General features: G+C 33.1%; 3 protein-coding genes across 7 annotated transcripts; 2 read left to right on the top strand and 1 right to left on the bottom strand.

Annotated features, from left to right (window-relative positions):
- Positions 1-1632: 1632 nt before the first annotated feature.
- Positions 1633-5899, bottom strand: LOC116132732 (exosome complex component RRP4 homolog). 2 transcript variants are annotated; one of them, XM_031418393.1, is made up of 8 exons: positions 5833-5899; positions 4833-5015; positions 4600-4701; positions 4462-4507; positions 4238-4327; positions 2917-2982; positions 2742-2810; positions 1815-2267 (listed from the first exon to the last, which is right to left on the bottom strand). In XM_031418393.1, exons 2-8 carry the CDS (start codon positions 4982-4984, stop codon positions 1815-1817), a joined length of 978 nt encoding a protein of 325 aa, XP_031274253.1. In that variant the 5' UTR covers positions 4985-5015; positions 5833-5899. The 2 variants fall into 2 exon arrangements, with proteins under 2 accessions (XP_031274254.1, XP_031274253.1); XM_031418394.1 differs by lacking the exon at positions 5833-5899 and having other exon boundaries at positions 1633-2267; positions 4833-4984.
- A 70-nt stretch (positions 5900-5969) lies between these two features.
- Positions 5970-8725, top strand: LOC116132741 (glucosamine 6-phosphate N-acetyltransferase-like). 3 transcript variants are annotated; one of them, XM_031418407.1, is made up of 3 exons: positions 6043-6104; positions 6638-6701; positions 8199-8725. In XM_031418407.1, the coding sequence occupies exon 3, from the start codon at positions 8252-8254 to the stop codon at positions 8723-8725; it is 474 nt and encodes a 157-aa protein (XP_031274267.1). In that variant the 5' UTR covers positions 6043-6104; positions 6638-6701; positions 8199-8251. The 3 variants fall into 3 exon arrangements, with proteins under 3 accessions (XP_031274265.1, XP_031274267.1, XP_031274266.1); XM_031418406.1 differs by having other exon boundaries at positions 6047-6104; positions 6634-6701; XM_031418405.1 differs by lacking the exon at positions 6638-6701 and having other exon boundaries at positions 5970-6104.
- Positions 8726-11050: 2325 nt separating this feature from the next.
- LOC116132737 lies at positions 11051-15741 on the top strand. 2 transcript variants are annotated; one of them, XM_031418399.1, is made up of 5 exons: positions 11051-11418; positions 12112-12208; positions 12283-13008; positions 13546-13744; positions 15150-15741. In XM_031418399.1, the coding sequence occupies exons 1-5, from the start codon at positions 11342-11344 to the stop codon at positions 15173-15175; spliced, it is 1125 nt and encodes a 374-aa protein (XP_031274259.1). In that variant the 5' UTR covers positions 11051-11341; the 3' UTR covers positions 15176-15741. The 2 variants fall into 2 exon arrangements, with proteins under 2 accessions (XP_031274259.1, XP_031274258.1); XM_031418398.1 differs by having other exon boundaries at positions 12073-12208; positions 15150-15740.
- Positions 15742-17424: the final 1683 nt, after the last annotated feature.

Raw genomic sequence — 17424 nt, 5'->3', positions numbered from 1 at the left:
AATGCCAGTATTTTCTCATGTTAACCCTATACTCTCCCTCCCTCTTTTTCTTTTTTGTTACTATAATCAAAGAAACTGACTCTCTATAACCAAAACAAGTGCTCACTAAGACTTCAAAAATACAATATAATAATAATAAAAACCACACGTTTCTGCAACAAGCGGGACCAGTCCTCAGTTTTTACTTTCTAGAAAATATAATTGAAATTTAAGTTAATTCTATTCTCTAGAATTGCTACACATTTCTAATAGCAGTTCAAAATTCAAATTGAACATATAACAATAACAATAAGCTAAATAACAAATAATGTAACAAAATTACGAAAATAATAAAGAACACAACTCACCGGCGGCCGGAGACGAGGAGGATGGAGCCGTGGCGGTGGAGAGAGTTGAGAGGGTGGGGAGTAATATGTAGACCTTATATACTCTTATTCTGTGTGACAAAGTGTTTTTTCCTCTTCTCAAAGTGCAATGACCACAGTACCCTTCCCCTGTTTAAAATAAACGTTGAATCCCTAATGCACACTGACTAAATTATCATAATTACCAAAATCAAAATGGAAGGAGGCTCTGCGGCCTACCTCGCTTCAAGATTGTCATCAACTGGTGATTCTTGCTTTTGCTGATTCTTTTGGTATTCAACACTGTGAACTTAATTAGATTTGTTTTTTACTAAAAATTCAATTGGGTTTGATGGATAAATTTGTGGGTTGCTTTTATTTTATTTTTATGAGTTATGCTTGTTTTAAATGATTCTATTTTGGTTATTTCTTTTTATTAAATTTATTATGTAATAACACCTGGTTGCTGTATCTCTGCATTTTAGATTTATCTATTTGGTATAATGTACATTATGAGCTGGAGAGACCAAAGCTTCAGTTTGCGCTCAAGACTTATATTTTTTAGAAAAATAAATCTATTATGTGGAATTCAATCAGAATTCATTCATTAATTAAATGTTGCATTTACATCATCTGAACCTTGTAATTAGAGTATCGTTTTCATAAGAAAGCCTTCACCCCATGGCTGCAGATGCATATTCATTATTTTCAAGTTGACTTTTATTTATGTATTGAGTTATAGTTTTTATAAAAGTTTATTTTCATTGTTTGAGGAATAGCTAGGTGCACAATCCTTTGCTAAAAGGCTTTTGATGAAGATTCAGATCCATAACATGTTTGAGGTTTTTCCTATGATTTTTCTATTTTTATTTTCAACTGCTAAGCAGAATTAGTTTTAATCCCCTAAATCTTTTACCCTTTCATAACTATTATCTTCACTCGAGCACTAAAATTTTGTTTTTAGTTATTCTCCAAATTAGCATTAAAATTTCTTTAAACTAACAAATAAATTAAGCAATTGCAATTATATTTTATAAAAAATAAGAAAAAAAAATATAATGTTCTTTAAAAAAAGGAATAATAATTGTGTGTAAGTGTTATTTTAAGTTTAACAAAATAAGAAATGAATATCTATAAATCAATTAAGAAAATATCAAATTTTAATTTAATCCCTAAAAAAGGGGTTTAAGTAATTATTCTCACATTTTGATTTGTAAAACCTGTAAATCATCTGAAGTAGATAAAAATAAAATAAAACTAATAATGTATATAATTAGGATTCACTTCATAAAATCAACAAGTGCGACCCAAAAACAATCAAATTCAGTCAGTCATATATATTACATTTAAACTAAATATTTGAATACAAATAATTCTTCCTTTTCACCTCACAACAAGACTCATCCTCATTTCCTATGTATGAAAAAGAAAAATTCTCTCAAAATTTGGTTCTAAGATTACACGCTAAAATCACTTTTTCCTTTTGCTTAATGAGCTTCGCCTTTCTGCCTCTTTCTCTGCGACGAGAACGTAAAACTCAGATCCAAGCATCTCATGAATGTCAAGATTCATGGTGTTGCTCAACTTCACTGTTTCCATTATCACTTCTAAAATTACATTGAAACCCAATGCAGACAAGACACGGATGGCATTAGCAATTCTGCATATGTTTTGCCGTGTTTCCGGTGGGGTGTGATTTTCAACTTGCTCATCGAGATCCATGGAAGTTCCACCAGATTTCTTAGCTAGCTGTTCAGAATCATTTACTACAATAGTATCTCTAGCTTCAACATGTTCACCCACCCAGACGAACCCATTACATCCAAGTATCAAGTCAATTCCATACTGTTCCAGGTGGTGAAAATGTTGTTTCCGTCTCTTCACTAGATAGGGATCGATCATCAGCAATTGGCCCTTCTCAAGCTGAAATTTTTTTTATACAATTGATACAAGATACATCACAATTATGAAAAAGAAAATGTTGTAATGATGCAAGCATAGAAAGTCAAGAAAACAGAAAAATAATGCAACATATGCAAAGTAAATGAAATCTTAATCAACATTGTTGTCATTATATTAAGCAACTTTTAGTCTACCTTGAAATCCTTATGTTCCAAAGCTCAACACCAAGTTAGCTGGAATATAACAGCTGTATTGTATTGTCCCAACGCTGGGCATTATTGAGTCACAGTTTCTTTTTCTTAAGGACTATTTTCCTTTTCAGCCAATAAAGAAAACCTACTAAGACACATCCGGTCTATTTTTATAATTGATCATCTTTTACCTATATCTTCCTTTTACATATGCATTCTTCTTCTTTATGTTAGATATATAAAAGAGAGCATCTGTGAAGTTTGCAACATGCACAAGTAGCATATAGATATAAATATAATATACCTTTCCATATTTCTGACTTCTTGCTTGGAGCTGTAAACTGCCATCATTCTGGGAACTACGAACTTCAGCCTGAAATACAGAAAGTTATTTGTCATATTGGACTATTCATTCATTTTCCCTTTCTGACTGCACAAAGTATACGAGACAGTAAACTAAATTGTAGCAAAACACTTACACACACAAGATCATTCTCTGTGAAAATACTGCGCATGTTGAGTTCATCCACAGCAGTTCTCCTCCTCTACAATAAATAGAAACCGCAATTCAAAATTAGGACATTTGGGGATACCTTGATATAAAAAACTGAAACATATGCCATTGTTATGATCAGAGTACTAGGATTAGAAGGGATTGATGCACAGCCCCAGTCCGTGGACGAGCTATCAATTCAATTTTGAAACTAAAAAAAATATATAATTAATCCCCACTCAAAACAATGAGAATGGAAGCATTCATTAGGTAAAAATAATACTGAAAACCAAACTTTTTTTAAATCAAATAATAAGAAATTGCTGCACAGATTCTCTTTAGCGGTGTGAGTGCACATGTGTGTTTTTTTTCTCAGAAAAGAAGCTTTCGCTTCAACAGAGACTGCTAAATCCATAAAATATATCTGAAACACCATAGTGTTGAGGAAGATGATCACAATCCTGTACAAAACCGCCAAAGACCATCAGCAAGCATGTTTCAAACACGTTGTAATCCATAAAATAAAAAATTTCAATTAAGCTGAAATCCATAAAATAAAATTTTCCAAGCCTTCTTAAGCCATAATAAATAAGACTATGGTTAAGGAAATGAATGATCATCAGTTATGAAACATAAGAGACTCTGCTGAATCTTCAGGAATACAGCTACAAGTACCATGACACGATTAAGTAAAAAATGCAGATGACAGTAAAGGAAACTTTTTTACCTGAAAGAAAGAAAAAGACAATAACGTGTATTCTTTTATAAACTAATACATATGGTATCTCCTCCTACTTTGAAATACTGAGAAATATATCCAACTTAACTATTTAAAAGCATGTCACTTAATGGATGATCGGAACCTCTGTCAATTTAAAACAAACCCAGCCACAAAACAGTCCAAAACGCAAAATATGGCCATCCAATTCTAGAATTAAAACTGTATGTATTGATTGAATAGAAATGAGATCTTAACAAAACAAAATAGAAACAACAACAAGCCAAAAGAACAGATAATTCCCAGCAGTTCGAGGAGCTGGGGACCTCCCTTAATGACCCTTTGAAATTATGCCTATCTTTCCCTAAACTGCCCTCCCTTTATATACTAATCCCTTAACTAAAATACTCCTCCCACTAACAACTTGATTCCTCAACACGTGAATATTTCCCAACCAACTCCCACTAGCACACATGCCCACTCACACACCCAGCACCCTACTGCCCTTATGCCCTTTATATTGATAGACTTTACTAATGGGAGTTCTCATCAACGGACCATTACAAGTGAGTTAAAAAAAATCTGTTACCTGAATTCCATCAGGCAGGTTCATTGAAGAAAGCATCAAAATTGCATCTTGGGTGAAATTTATTTCCAATTTCCATCGCTTTGGAGCAACCTAACAACAAAACCAATGATTATTCAACAAGATCAGCATAGCAAAGAAATTTATTTTCAAAACAATCCAATAAATTAAGTTTTCTTCTCAGCAGTTATTACAATGTCCTAAGAAACACTATTAACCAATATTACCTCAATAACACGTCCTATTACAATGTCTCCAGTCTCCGGCTTGTATCTAGAAAATAATCAATAGCTAAGTATTAACATCAAGTTTCACTAACTGAAATTCATTTAAAATATTAATTAAGCCTAGTAAATTTTGATTACCTGGAGCGTAAAGTGCGCACATATATCAACTTGTTGATGCGCTCAACTACTCCACAGACAGTTGCAACCAGCTCACCCTTACGATCTGATGTTCCATGGCCCCTATATTCCATTTAACCCCCAAAAAATAATTATAATAATAAGAGAAAAGACCCCTATATTTTATCAAATCCAAATAATAAATATAGTAACAATAAACGAAAAGAATTATGAGAGTAGGAAAGAATACTTACTTGAGGATGCCATCTTCATAAATGGGGATGCTATCAGCAACTGTGACACAGGAGTTAGAGTTGGACTTAGAAGAGAGAGACTCTAGCTTCTCAAGAGCAGTTTGCAGTCTTATCTTTTGGGTTTGATTCAATAAGAGCTGCAAATTCCTCATCTCTCAGCTATTATAACTTATAGAGCCTATTCTGCTTGATTGGAGGGAAGAAAGAGAGAGGGTTATGATCCCCTTAAACTTATTTTTACATTAATTTCAAAAGTAACCCCAAATTGCTCTTGAAATCTAGATCAATAATTCATTATCAATGTAGAAATCTTACAAAACTACATATCAGAGCATGGTCACAAAATTTTATGTAGAATTAATTTCAATTAAATGAGTCCAAACGTGATTCTGAAACAATAAGCAACTAACAAACTCAGTTCAATATCAAAAACTTAAGAAACTAAATTCTATAACACAGGTCATTTCAATCTAACACCTAGATATAGTAATGAAAAACTGAATTTAAAACAATAATACCATGCTTCCCAGTTCTGAAACCCTAAAACAATAATTTCTCACGTTGCAGGCTCAAAAGTTGAAAAAATGTGAGTAAAACCTATACCTTCCCACTTGAATTCTAACTTAAAATAGGAAATGATATTATAATGCCAGTATTTTCTCATGTTAACCCCTATACTCTCCCTCCCTCTTTTTTCTTTTTTGTTAACTATAATCAAAGAAACTGACTCTCTATAACCAAAACAAGTGCTCACTAAGACTTCAAAAATACAATAATAATAATAATAATAAACCACACGTTTCTGCAACAAGCGGGACCAGTCCTCAGTTTTTACTTTCTAGAAAATATAATTGAAATTTAAGTTAATTCTATTCTCTAGAATTGCTACACATTTCTAATAGCAGTTCAAAATTCAAATTGAACATATAACAATAACATAATAAGCTAAATAACAAATAATGTAACAAAATTACGAAAATAATAAAGAACACAAACTCACCGGCGGCCGGAGACGAGGAGGATGGAGCCGTGGCGGTGGAGAGAGTTGAGAGGGTTGGGGAGATAAATATGTATACCTTATATACTCTTTAATTCTCTGTGACAAAGTGATTTCTTTACTCTTTCTCAAAGTGCAATGACCACAGTACCCTTCACCTTTTTAAAATAAACGTTGAATCCCTAATGGCACACTGACTAAATTATCATAAATTACCAAAATCAAAATGGAAGAAGGCTCTGCGGCCTAACTCGCTTCAAGATTGTCATCAACTGGTGAGTGTCTTGCTTTTGCTGATTCTTTTGGTATTCAACACTGTGAACTTAATTAGATTTGTTTTTTATCTAAAAATTCAATTGGGTTTTGATGGGATTAAAATTTGTGGGTTGCTTTTATTTTATTTTTATGAGTTATGCTTGTTTTAAATGATTCTATTTTGGTTATTTCTTTTTATTAAATTTATTATGTAATAACATACCTGTGTGCTGTATCTCTGCATTTTAGATTTATCTATTTGGTATAATGTACATTTATGAGCTGGGAGAGACCAAAGACTTCAGTTTGCGCTCAAGACTTATATTTTTTAGAAAAATAAATCTATTATGTGGAAATTCAATCAGAATTCATTCATTAATTAAATGTTGCATTTACATCATCTGAACCTTGTAATTAGAGTATCGTTTCATAAGAAAAGCCTTCACTCCCATGGCTGCAGATGCATATTCATATATTTTTCAAGTTGACTTTTATTTTATGTATTGAGTTATAGTTTTTATAAAAGTTTATTTTCATTGTTTGAGGAAGTTAGCTAGGTGCAGCAATCCTTTGCTAAAAGGCTTTTGATGAAGATTCAGATCCATAACATGTTTGAGGTTTTTCCTATGATTTTTCTATTTTTATTTTCAACTGCTACAGCAGAAATTAGTTTTAATCCCACTATATGAATTTTCTACTTCCTCTTGAATGTTCTATCCATTTGAGTAATCATTAATATAGATAGGAACTAGGATAGCATAACACTTATTTGAGTCATCACTTTTCATCCGATATATGAAGTTGAAATTAAAATCTTATGGAGCTTCCGGGAAACTGATAGAATTAAAATGAAAGATAATTGTTTGTAAAAAATTGAAGAAGCGTAGCTGTTTGTGGCATTTGCATCAAAAGTTGTATAGAAGATAAATGGCATTGAAAACAAATGACAGAAAACCTACCTTTTCTATTTGAAATCTAATTAAACTTTTATTTTGAAAAATAAAAGTTTTTGTTTTCATATATAATTATGTATTCTTAGGTGTACGATTCGTTACTTTTTTTACTCCTTTTTAGCGATGAAATTATCTTTGAATGTTCGTTTCCACTTGGAAAAATTTTATTTTATGCTGAGTAATTTTATAAAATTTCAAGGCAGGTTTCAAACCAATTTTATGGGCGGTTTCTAATGACTTCTAGAATTTCGGAGAAGGTTTATGAAAGATTTTGAAACCAGTGGTTTATACTTGTGTTTCTGTCAATCTCATAAATATCTATGGCTGTGTTTGTTTCCCTATCCTACCCAAAATACACATTGGTTTCCCTATTTTGAAAATCCTATTATATTTTATTCAACTATTTTTAAACCCCATAGGTTTGTTAATTTAACTAAATATCCAAAAAAAGTTTAGATATTGACAAAAACACACCCACCCCCCTATTTGCCAAATTTCGACCACCACCGTCGGAAGGTGGCTGGAGACTGGATCTAGTTGGTAGTGTGCCGATCTAGCATTTTCCGGTCAGATCCACCATGGATCTGTTCGGAAAAGGCCAGATCCGCAACCAAAGATTTGGCCATTGATGGCCAGATCTTTGGCTGTAGTATGGCCATCGTTAACGACCAAATGTAGCTAGATCTAGCCTTTTTCGACCAGATCCACTGTGAATCTTGCCGGAAAAGGCCATATCGATACACGACCGGCTAGATCTTGCCGATCGTGCGCCATTATGGCGACTGCCGACCACCCTCCAGCGGTGGTGGCCAGCTGCCAGCATTTGATGAGTGAGTGGGGGTGTTTTTGTTAATTTTCAATATTTTATTATAGAGGTGTTTAGCTAAATCAACAAACCTAGGGGGGTGGTTTTGTTAATTTTCAAATCCTACCTCATAATAACCACCCAACTCAATTTTTTCAAAAATCCTACCCAAAATAATAAAACACACCTTATGAAATTTGTTGAATTACATATATGATGTGTAGAGTCACTTTCAAGGCTGCTTCACCTGTACACTAAATGCTTGCTTGTTGGCATTTTGTTAAGTATTATAGATTATTTGATCATTTATGAGAATTAATTTTTTAACAGATCTAATGCTATCTATTTGTTTGTAGATTGGCAAATCGCAGTTACTAGTTACTTGGCAGAGAACTAAGGTCTGACCAGGATGCAGAACACTGACTTGCCCAATGAGGGAAACAAATTTCAAGTCCGGAAATTGGAGATCACAGACAAAAGCAAGGGTTTCATAGAGTTGTTGCAACAACTAAGTGTTTGTGATTCCGTATCTGACAAGCAATTTGAAGAGCGATTTCAAGAACTGAGTTCCTATGGTGATGACCATATTGTTTGTGTGATTGAGGATGATCATTCTGGGAAAATTATTGCAACTGGGAGTATGTTCATTGAAAAAAAGTTTCTGAGAAATTGTGGAAAAGTTGGGCATATTGAAGATGTTGTGGTTGATGCCGGTGCACGAGGAATGCAATTAGGAAAGAAGATAATCAAATTCCTTACAAACCATGCTCATGATATGGGGTGTTACAAGGTAATTCTTGATTGCAGTGTTGACAATAAAGCATTCTACGAGAAATGTGGTTTCAACGAGAAAGAAATTCAGATGGTTCAGTACTTTGTTTAAGAAATAATTTTATTGATGTTATTCTTTACCATTGAATTAACTAACCAGAGAAGGTACAATAAATTGATATTTTACTCTTTTTTTTTTTTTTTTTTTTTTTTTAAATGAATGTTGAATTCCCATGTGTATGTGTTTGATGGCGGCACACTCAATGGTGCTTGTAAACTTGTCCTGTAACCTGATTAAAACTGAGAGTGCTCTTATAGACCTCGCCCATACGATTGACTCAAAGTCGATTTGGAAATGGCTATCTCCATCGTACGTGTGTTAATGCAACTTTGAGATGTGATCTACCTCATTAATTTGGGGTTTATTTCATTTATACCATGTGAGATCGTTTACTATTAAATGCAATCCTTGTTGGGGGTTTTCTGATAGTTTTATATGGGAATTTTTGATATTAGGGGTAGGGGGTTGATAATCTTAGAAGGGTGTACAATACTTTTCAATAATAGTAGATTCGTTTTATATTAAACAATCTCACGGAGAAATAAGGAGATTAAACCTCATTAATTGGTGTAATTTTTTTTATTGTTTGTGGATTATGGGCATTTCCTCTCAAAGCAAGATATTGGTTTTCATCCCAGGAGGCTCTTTTATTGGTGATTAGATGAAATATGTTAAGGCTTGAAGCAGTTGATAGTACCATTACCACCCAACAAAACAGTAAACAGCATGTTCCCGAAATGGTAAGTGTCACCTGCTTTCATAAATTCCAGATTTCTACCTTTAAATTAACACTGTTAAAGACCAAATTTGTCATTAGCTATATTTTAAAACACCCAAGATCCAAAAACTTTGAACAAATCAGAATCCAAACAACACAAAACTCAAATCAATCCGAATTAATAAAACTCAAAATAAATGTTAATAATATATTGGATCGAAATTTTTAATGATATAATCCACCCCAAGCCTCACAAAAGCCATGGCCACCATTGCTGCCGCATCCACCATCTCAAAACTCATCCAAATTCTTCTCATAATCCTCCTTTCCTTCACCCTCACCTCTGCAAAATCCAACCACTTCTCCAAAACCCTTTTCCCAAAATCTCTTGGCCTCAAAAAGCAAAAGCTCAGCCACCTCCACTTCTACTACCACGACATTGTCGGCGGCAAAACCCCAGCGTCGTTCGTGTCAGGAGGCCACCATGACCAACAAACACCCACTCTCTTCAGCCTAGATGCTAACAACACACAACTCAAATCAAGCTATTGGTTGTCTCAATCAAGCAACACCCACCCTCTTTGTGTAATTTTTTTGTTGTTTTTATGTTCTGGTAACAAAAATTCTTGGTCATGTTTCTATTGAGTTTGTTGATGAAGATCTAAGTTTATTTATTTTGTTGATGAAGTTAGTTTAACGTGGAGTTGATGAAGTTGTAAATAGATTTGTTTAATTTTGTTGATTGGTGAGGACTGAGGAGTTATTGCGTTTGATGAAGCTGAAATGAAAGGGATAGATCAAAAAAATGAAGAGCGAAAGTGATTTGGTAGGTCGTCGATCGATCGCAGGCTAAAGAATCTAATTTTACATATTTCTCTTTTCTTTTACCTTGGTTACTAAGGGTGTGTTTTTGTATATAATTTTTTTTTTTTTTTTTTTTTTTTTTTTTTTTTTTTTGTCTTGGAAGTTTGTGAGAAAACAATAAAATGATCTTTATGCCAAGGGGAGTAGAAGAAGATGAGATGGGAGGAGGGATGAAGAAGAAGAAGAAGAATATGGAAGGCAGTTTGGTAATAGCAGAGAAGGGTATGTGGAGAGTAGTTTGCTAATAGCATCGTTTGTATTTGTGTCTGAACCTACCGTCATTAACAGTGTTATTGTAAGGATCGAAATAGATTTGTGAAATCAGGGTGGTGAAACTTGTTTTTTCACTAAACCTTGGGTGGGAAACATCGTTTACTCCTCAACAAAATTACATCTCGTTTAAGTTTCTTTTGCTTCTTTGGATTCATGGTATAGGAAATGAGATTCACATTTGTACTTACTTTCTACACTCGGGGATGATATGGGGATAAATGCATCGATATTTATAACTACTTACAAATCCCAAGTGTCCCAACCTTTTTCAAGAGTAGAGCTTGAAACATCATATTAACTTACATTTATTTTTTAATTAAATCTGTTAATAAATTTTTATTTTAATGTTGGATAATAACTTAATTATTAAAATTTTACATCCTTAAAAAGAATGTTTATTTAAAACGTTACAAAAAAAAAAAAAAAAAGTTTTTAGTTAATATTATTTTAAATCAATCATAATTTAAAGATTTTTAAGAGTAAATTACCCAGGTTGGTTGAAAAGCGGGAGACCTGTTTCACAAACCAACAGTCACAATCACCTCTTCAAGAATAAAAAAGAAAACCTGTCGTTTGGAGTCAGGGGACACGTGGCAAATGCGATGGCTACATGCTCAAACCCAGGAAACGACCAAAAGCACCCCAACCAACCTCTTCGTTCTCTTTGCACCAACTCCAAATTTTCCTCATCCCTCCTCTAAAACCCTAATTGTTTTTTAGTTGAATTCTTAGAAGAAATTTAGGATTATATATACTTTTTATTCATTGTTTGTATAGCTTCAATTGTATGATATAATTTTAGATATATAGAAATGACTTCGAGTTTACACCAATGGGAATCCGACCCGCTCTTTTCAGCAGCCGAAGTGGTTCAAGACTCAGCCGACAGGTCGGTTTTTTTTTTTTTTCTTTTTTAGTTTCAAATTTCTTTTCGCTTTTTTACATATAGCAAAATGTACAAATGCTTTTTTTATTTAGCTCATTTGTTATAGATTTTTTTCTTTGGGGAAATATCAAACAGACAGACCTCTGCTTAGGAATTTTATGAAGCTTGAGAAAAATTCTTTGCTGATTTTTGAAATTTGTAGCTTTTGTTTGTATTTTTTGTTATGCTCAATCAGGAATCTTCTTTTGAAGGGACTTGATGTGTATAAATTTTGAAGAATGAGAAGGTTTATCCATGTTGTTGTTTTGAAAATAATATTTTTTATGTGTATTTTTCGAAGGAGAGAGTTTAAATTTTTGTAGCTTCTTTTTGTTTTGACCATAAAAGTTAAATCAGCTGCATTTTTAAGCTGTGTATTTCTAAGTTAGGCACAAGATATAGTTTTAACATTCTTACTTTGAAGTGTTTGATAGTGTTTTCATTGGCTCATTTGATGGCGCTGTAGAATAATATTTTCACACTTTCAAATGCTAGTACAGGTTTTTCCGTTCTTTAATTATGTTACTTTTTTGGAAGTTATACTGATTTGGTTGGTCATTTGCTCATATGGTACTCTTGAATCACTTTTAAACATAAGGTTGTGGGTTTTATATTTAGGATGGAATCAATATATCGTCTTCTTTTGCATGAGCAAAGTCTTGTTCAAGGAGACCATCAAGACCAAAGGTTTCTTTCTTCCATAGATTATCATATGCGTGATCTGGCAACTATACTTGAAACAACAAAGTGGCAGGTATTAACCGATGTCAAACTTTGAATTTTTCATTTTGTTTATAGTTATCTTATCAGGGTTGTTTCTCTAATTAGTTGGAAGACTTTGAAAGAGCAGTCAGCTCGTCAGCTATGATCGACAAATCTCGAATGATGGAGGATGTGATTTCTAGACATAAGCAATTTATTGGAGCCATTAGGGAACAAATAAATCAAGTGGAGAAAAGCTTAGTGGACCCATCAATGGGGAAATTCTTGAGAAACTCTGAGTGGGTTAACTTAAATAAACAAGATAGAGATGGGTTGGCATTATTTCTTTCAGGAGGAAATCCCATTGACCCTTTCGGTCATTCTGATCATGAAGATAGTAGTATTTTGAAAAGATTTCTTGATCCGAACACAGCATCCAGTTCAAAAGATGCTGGGATCAATGAGCATGAAAGCAAAGAAACTGAGAAATTGAAGATGAATGGGATCCATGCTGGTCCTTATTATGGTTCAGTAAAGGAGAATAACTTGAGAAATGTAGGTTCCCATTATTCTGCAAGATCTGGTTTAGATGCACTAGATTCTCTTCAAGCAACCTCATGTAGCAGACATAATGAAGATGAGAATTGGGATCTGGAAGCTAATGAGGTCGAACCTAAAAGCTTCTTCCTTGAGAATAAGATGAGAGGACGCAGCAGCAGAATCTTTGGATACTTGAATTATCTATGGACTGCATATGAGAGTAGATTAAGTAGGAATTACACAAAGCGGTTGAAAGATGGAGAAGAAGAAAGGAATTCCCCATCATGCATTGATGTTCCTTATGCTGGTCAGGTAATCTTTGTGGATCCATGCTAATGCTTGAATCCAACAAAAACTAATCATTAAATAGGAAGTGTATAATTAGTGCAAGGTTGAAGAAAAGGTAATACACATTGTCCAAAATTATGTATACATCAAATGTACTTAGGTCCCTTTTGCGGTTATCTATTTTTTTTTTCTTATCAAAAAAAAAAAAAAAAAAAAAAACTTTTCTCTGAATTTCAATCTGTCTATAGTCTTTTTACCTCCTGAATAATTTAAGATCATAGGTGTGTCTCCCAAAATCTCTCTATTGAGTCTAAGAGTCATTCACCACTGCATGCAAATAACTATAGCAACATGGGGGCATGAATAGAAGAGCTGTTATGTTTAGGTATAATATGCTAGATAATCTATTTCATCTGCCATTCATTAGCTATAATTTGCTAGATAATCATATTTTAATTCTGCCTAACGGTGTTACCAGGAGACAAAAACTTCTAATTGTTTTTATAATTGGTTTATCTTCTCATGGCTTTAGATGCTTAATGTTGTCTTTCTCTTTAATAGGGATGGCGTAGGGGAATAAGTTTAGCTTCCAGAGACAGCTGCTTCCAGTTATGCTCTGGGTTCTTGGCAAACCCTATGCACCTCTGTGCCAGGCTTGGGGCATGTGAAGCAATATATGAAAGATTTCCCAATCAAGTTCATCCTAATAGAAGTTCTATACAATGGATACTGGCAGTGCTGGTTATACTCACAATTTTGGGTAAGCACATCTATAGATATAGGTTTTTTTTTACACAATAACATATAATGATTATTTTTTTTTTGGGTAGTCTGTATAATGATTATTAGTATGTCCACATCGTGAAAATGCTTATGCTGTGTTTTGAAATGCAGAAATCAGTTGTAATACTAGATTCTCAGCACTAAATCTGATTTCTCAGCACTAAATCTGATTTTATCATCTGAAATTTGTGCATGAAATGTTCTATTTAGAAATTAACGGATGCCAGTGGCAAAATAAATCAGAAGACTTTCTCTGCTTTGCATAAGAATTTTTTAAGGTTTTTACTTGCTAGTATTGTTGCTCAAGGCTGGATAATTTTAGTTCAATCTTGAAGATCTGATTGAATGGTTGAAAATCTATCTGGTTTTGGGCCTTTAACAATGAACTCATGCAGTAGAGAACAGTCTATATTGGTCATTGTGGAATCAATTCCTCCTCATAATATATTAATTGAAATCTAAATCTAAAACATACAATTTAGCAAGATATATGTACCTTGCTGTAAAAGGTACAATTATTCCTTAGAAAGGGATACTTACATACGTGCATGCATGCATACATGGCCAACTATGGCTATTATCTCAATGAGAAGTAATTTAATGTCAACATCCATCAGCATACTTTTGAAAACTTTCTTTGCCAATTTGCATTCAATTTGCCAAAGAAATGTTTTATTTTTTTAAATTAAAATTACGAATAGGAAAGTCATGATCTTAGACTAGACGATTCAAATGTGCTTGCCATGTCCACAAATGATGCATTCGTGCTTTGTGTCGTGTGGTGTTTAATTTTGAGTAGGTAGGCCTATCATGCTCCAGTGGTATGATATTATCATGTATGTCATGCTTGTGTCATAACAGGTTTCATGTTTTTCTCTTCACATTTTTTTTATTCTGTAAAACTCCTAAAATATTTCTCATATTAGTTAGATGATCCCATAGCAGTCATCTTTATTTGATTGGGTGAGCTCTGTAATGAAATCTCTAAAATCAGTTTCGTTTGCAAGTATTGATTGAAAACCATGTAAAAAGAAGAATTATAATCCAAATGGATTATACATAAGACTCGCATAAATGATAATTTCACTTCATATTCATCTTCAAAAGGAGGAGACTTACCCAAAACAAAGTATCTTGTTGACTCCAACCCCCGAAAAACCTTTCTTTGTGCAAGTAAGAGAAAGGAAAGTTATAGTTTGCAAGTAGAATGGATTAACAATAGACATTCTTTGGAGACTCTGAGTGAGTTATTCAGCATAATGCTGAATTCTTAGTATGATAGAGCATCATATTTGTTTTCTCTTTATTTATGTATTTGATTATCCTTTGTCAGGAATCAGATGGAAAAATAAAGTTAATATTTCTATTTTTTCTTCTTGCAGGTATACTGGTTTCCCGGGTTGTGTAAACACGTATGTCAATAGTTGCATTTTGCCATTGCTGCACTTATAAATCGTTGTGAAGCTTCAGAAGGGAGGAACATTGATGATTCTCCTACATTGACCCTCATATAATTGCTCAGGTGTGAAAATATGCATTACTGATCATCTAACTATAGTTGTTTATTTTGCGAGCCTTCCACAGATTTAATTAAAAACCTTCTTTCAGCGGTTGCCTATCCCTAATTGTTTCTGCTAGTTCTTGAGCATTTAGCAGATTGTCACTAATGTCGTGTTGCATAGTAATAAAGAAATTCTGGGTTCTGCTAGAAGTAGCTATCATTTCATGCGTTTGGAAGGAACATTTACATTGAATGTTAATTCATTTTTTTAGCCAAAAGAAAGAAAGAAAGAAAAAAGCCATGCATAAATGGTATGTCCATGTTCTTTTTTTTTTGTGTTTGCTATATTACCACTTTATTTCATGGCTAATATATAAGTTATGCCATTATCTTCAAGCATTACAGTAGTTGAGTAATTGGGTTGCCATTTGGATGGTTTAATGATAAATGTGCCAGTGCTTGTTTCATGCATGCTAAGTTGAAAGATTAAGATTTTGTCAATTTTTTATTTTTTTATTTTTAATAGATAAAAGTAAACGGTTAAGCAGTTATTTCGGGAAATCATTTTTACATCTTTAGTATTTGGGCTTTAATTGTATATAACACTTATGGGAGCCAAGACTTTTTCATTCTATGTTATGCATCAATTATTCTCTTATTGGCATGTTTATTTTGCCGGCTAAACGGGAATGCCCATTCCTTGTTTACTTTAATCTCATGTTGGGGAGAATCATATTCCATAGGATTAGGAATGACCATTCCCCTAAAAATGGGGGAATATAATTATAATCATTCCTCCCAAATTTGAGAGCAATTGGCATTCTAGGGGTATGGATTGCATGAAATTTCTTCCTGCCCTCGGTTTTTTTTTCTTCCAATTGTTACTCTTAAAGCAATTTATTTAAAATTTAATTATTTTATAATTTATTGAGTTAAATTAAAATATTAACAAAATTAATTTACTAATTTTGACCCTACCGGTGCAACCACCACATAATTGTTGCGTGACCGTCATAGGAATCACGCTACTTGGTGTCATTGTCATTGCGTGAGAGATCGGCAACATGAAGTGTGGGTAGATTTCAGCCGTTGGATAATGGTAATCTGTTAATAAATTTTATTTTAATTGGATAATAACTTATATTAAAATTTTACATCCTTAAAAAGAATTTATTTAAAACGTTACAAAAAAAAAAAAAAAAAGTTTTAGTTAATTATTTTAAATAATCATAATTTAAGATTTTTAAGAGTAAATTACCAGGTTGGTTGAAAAGCGGGAGACCGTTTCACAAACCAACAATCACAGTCACCTCTTCAAGAATAAAAAGAAAACCTGTCGTTTGGAGTCAGGGGACACGTGGCAATGCGATGCAATGCTCAAACCAGGAAACGACCAAAAGCACCCAACCAACCTCTTCGTTCTCTTTGCACCAACTCCAAATTTTCCTACCTCTCTAAAACCCTAATTGTTTTTTAGTTGAATTCTTAGAAGAAATTTAGGATTATATATACTTTTTATTCATTGTTTGTATAGCTTCAATTGTATGATATAATTTTATATATAGAAATGACTTCGAGTTTACACCAATGGGAACTCGACCCGCTCTTTTCGCAGCCGAAGTGGTTCAAGACTCAGCCGACAGGTCGTTTTTTTTTTTTTTAGTTTCAAATTTCTTTTCCGTTTTTACATATAGCAAAATGTACAATGCTTTTTTATTTAGCTCATTTTATAGATTTTTTTTTTGGGGAAATATCAAACAGACAGACCTCTGCTAGGAATTTTAGAAGCTTGAGAAAATTCTTTGCTGATTTTTGAAATTTGTAGCTTTGTTTGTATTTTTTGTTATGCTCAATAGGATATCTTTTGAAGGACTTGAGTGTAAAATTTGAAGAATTGAGAGTTATCCATGTTGTTGTTTGAAAATAATTTTTATGTGTATTTTTCGAAGGAGAGAGATTAAATTTTTGTAGCTTCTTTTTGTTTTGACCATAAAAGTTAAATCAGCTTCATTTTTAACTGTGTATTTCTAAGTTAGGCACAAGATATAGTTTTAACATTCTTACTTGAAGTGTTGATAGTGTTTTCAATGGCTCATTTGATGGTGCTGTAGAAATATTTGCACACTTTCAAATGCTAGTACAGTTTTCCGTTCTTT

The sequence above is a fragment of the Pistacia vera genome, unplaced genomic scaffold (assembly GCF_008641045.1).
Source record: "Pistacia vera cultivar Batoury unplaced genomic scaffold, PisVer_v2 Contig26, whole genome shotgun sequence".
NCBI lineage: Eukaryota > Viridiplantae > Streptophyta > Magnoliopsida > Sapindales > Anacardiaceae > Pistacia > Pistacia vera.
Note: the sequence above shows the minus strand (reverse complement) of the source record. Positions and strands in the feature narration are given on the sequence as shown.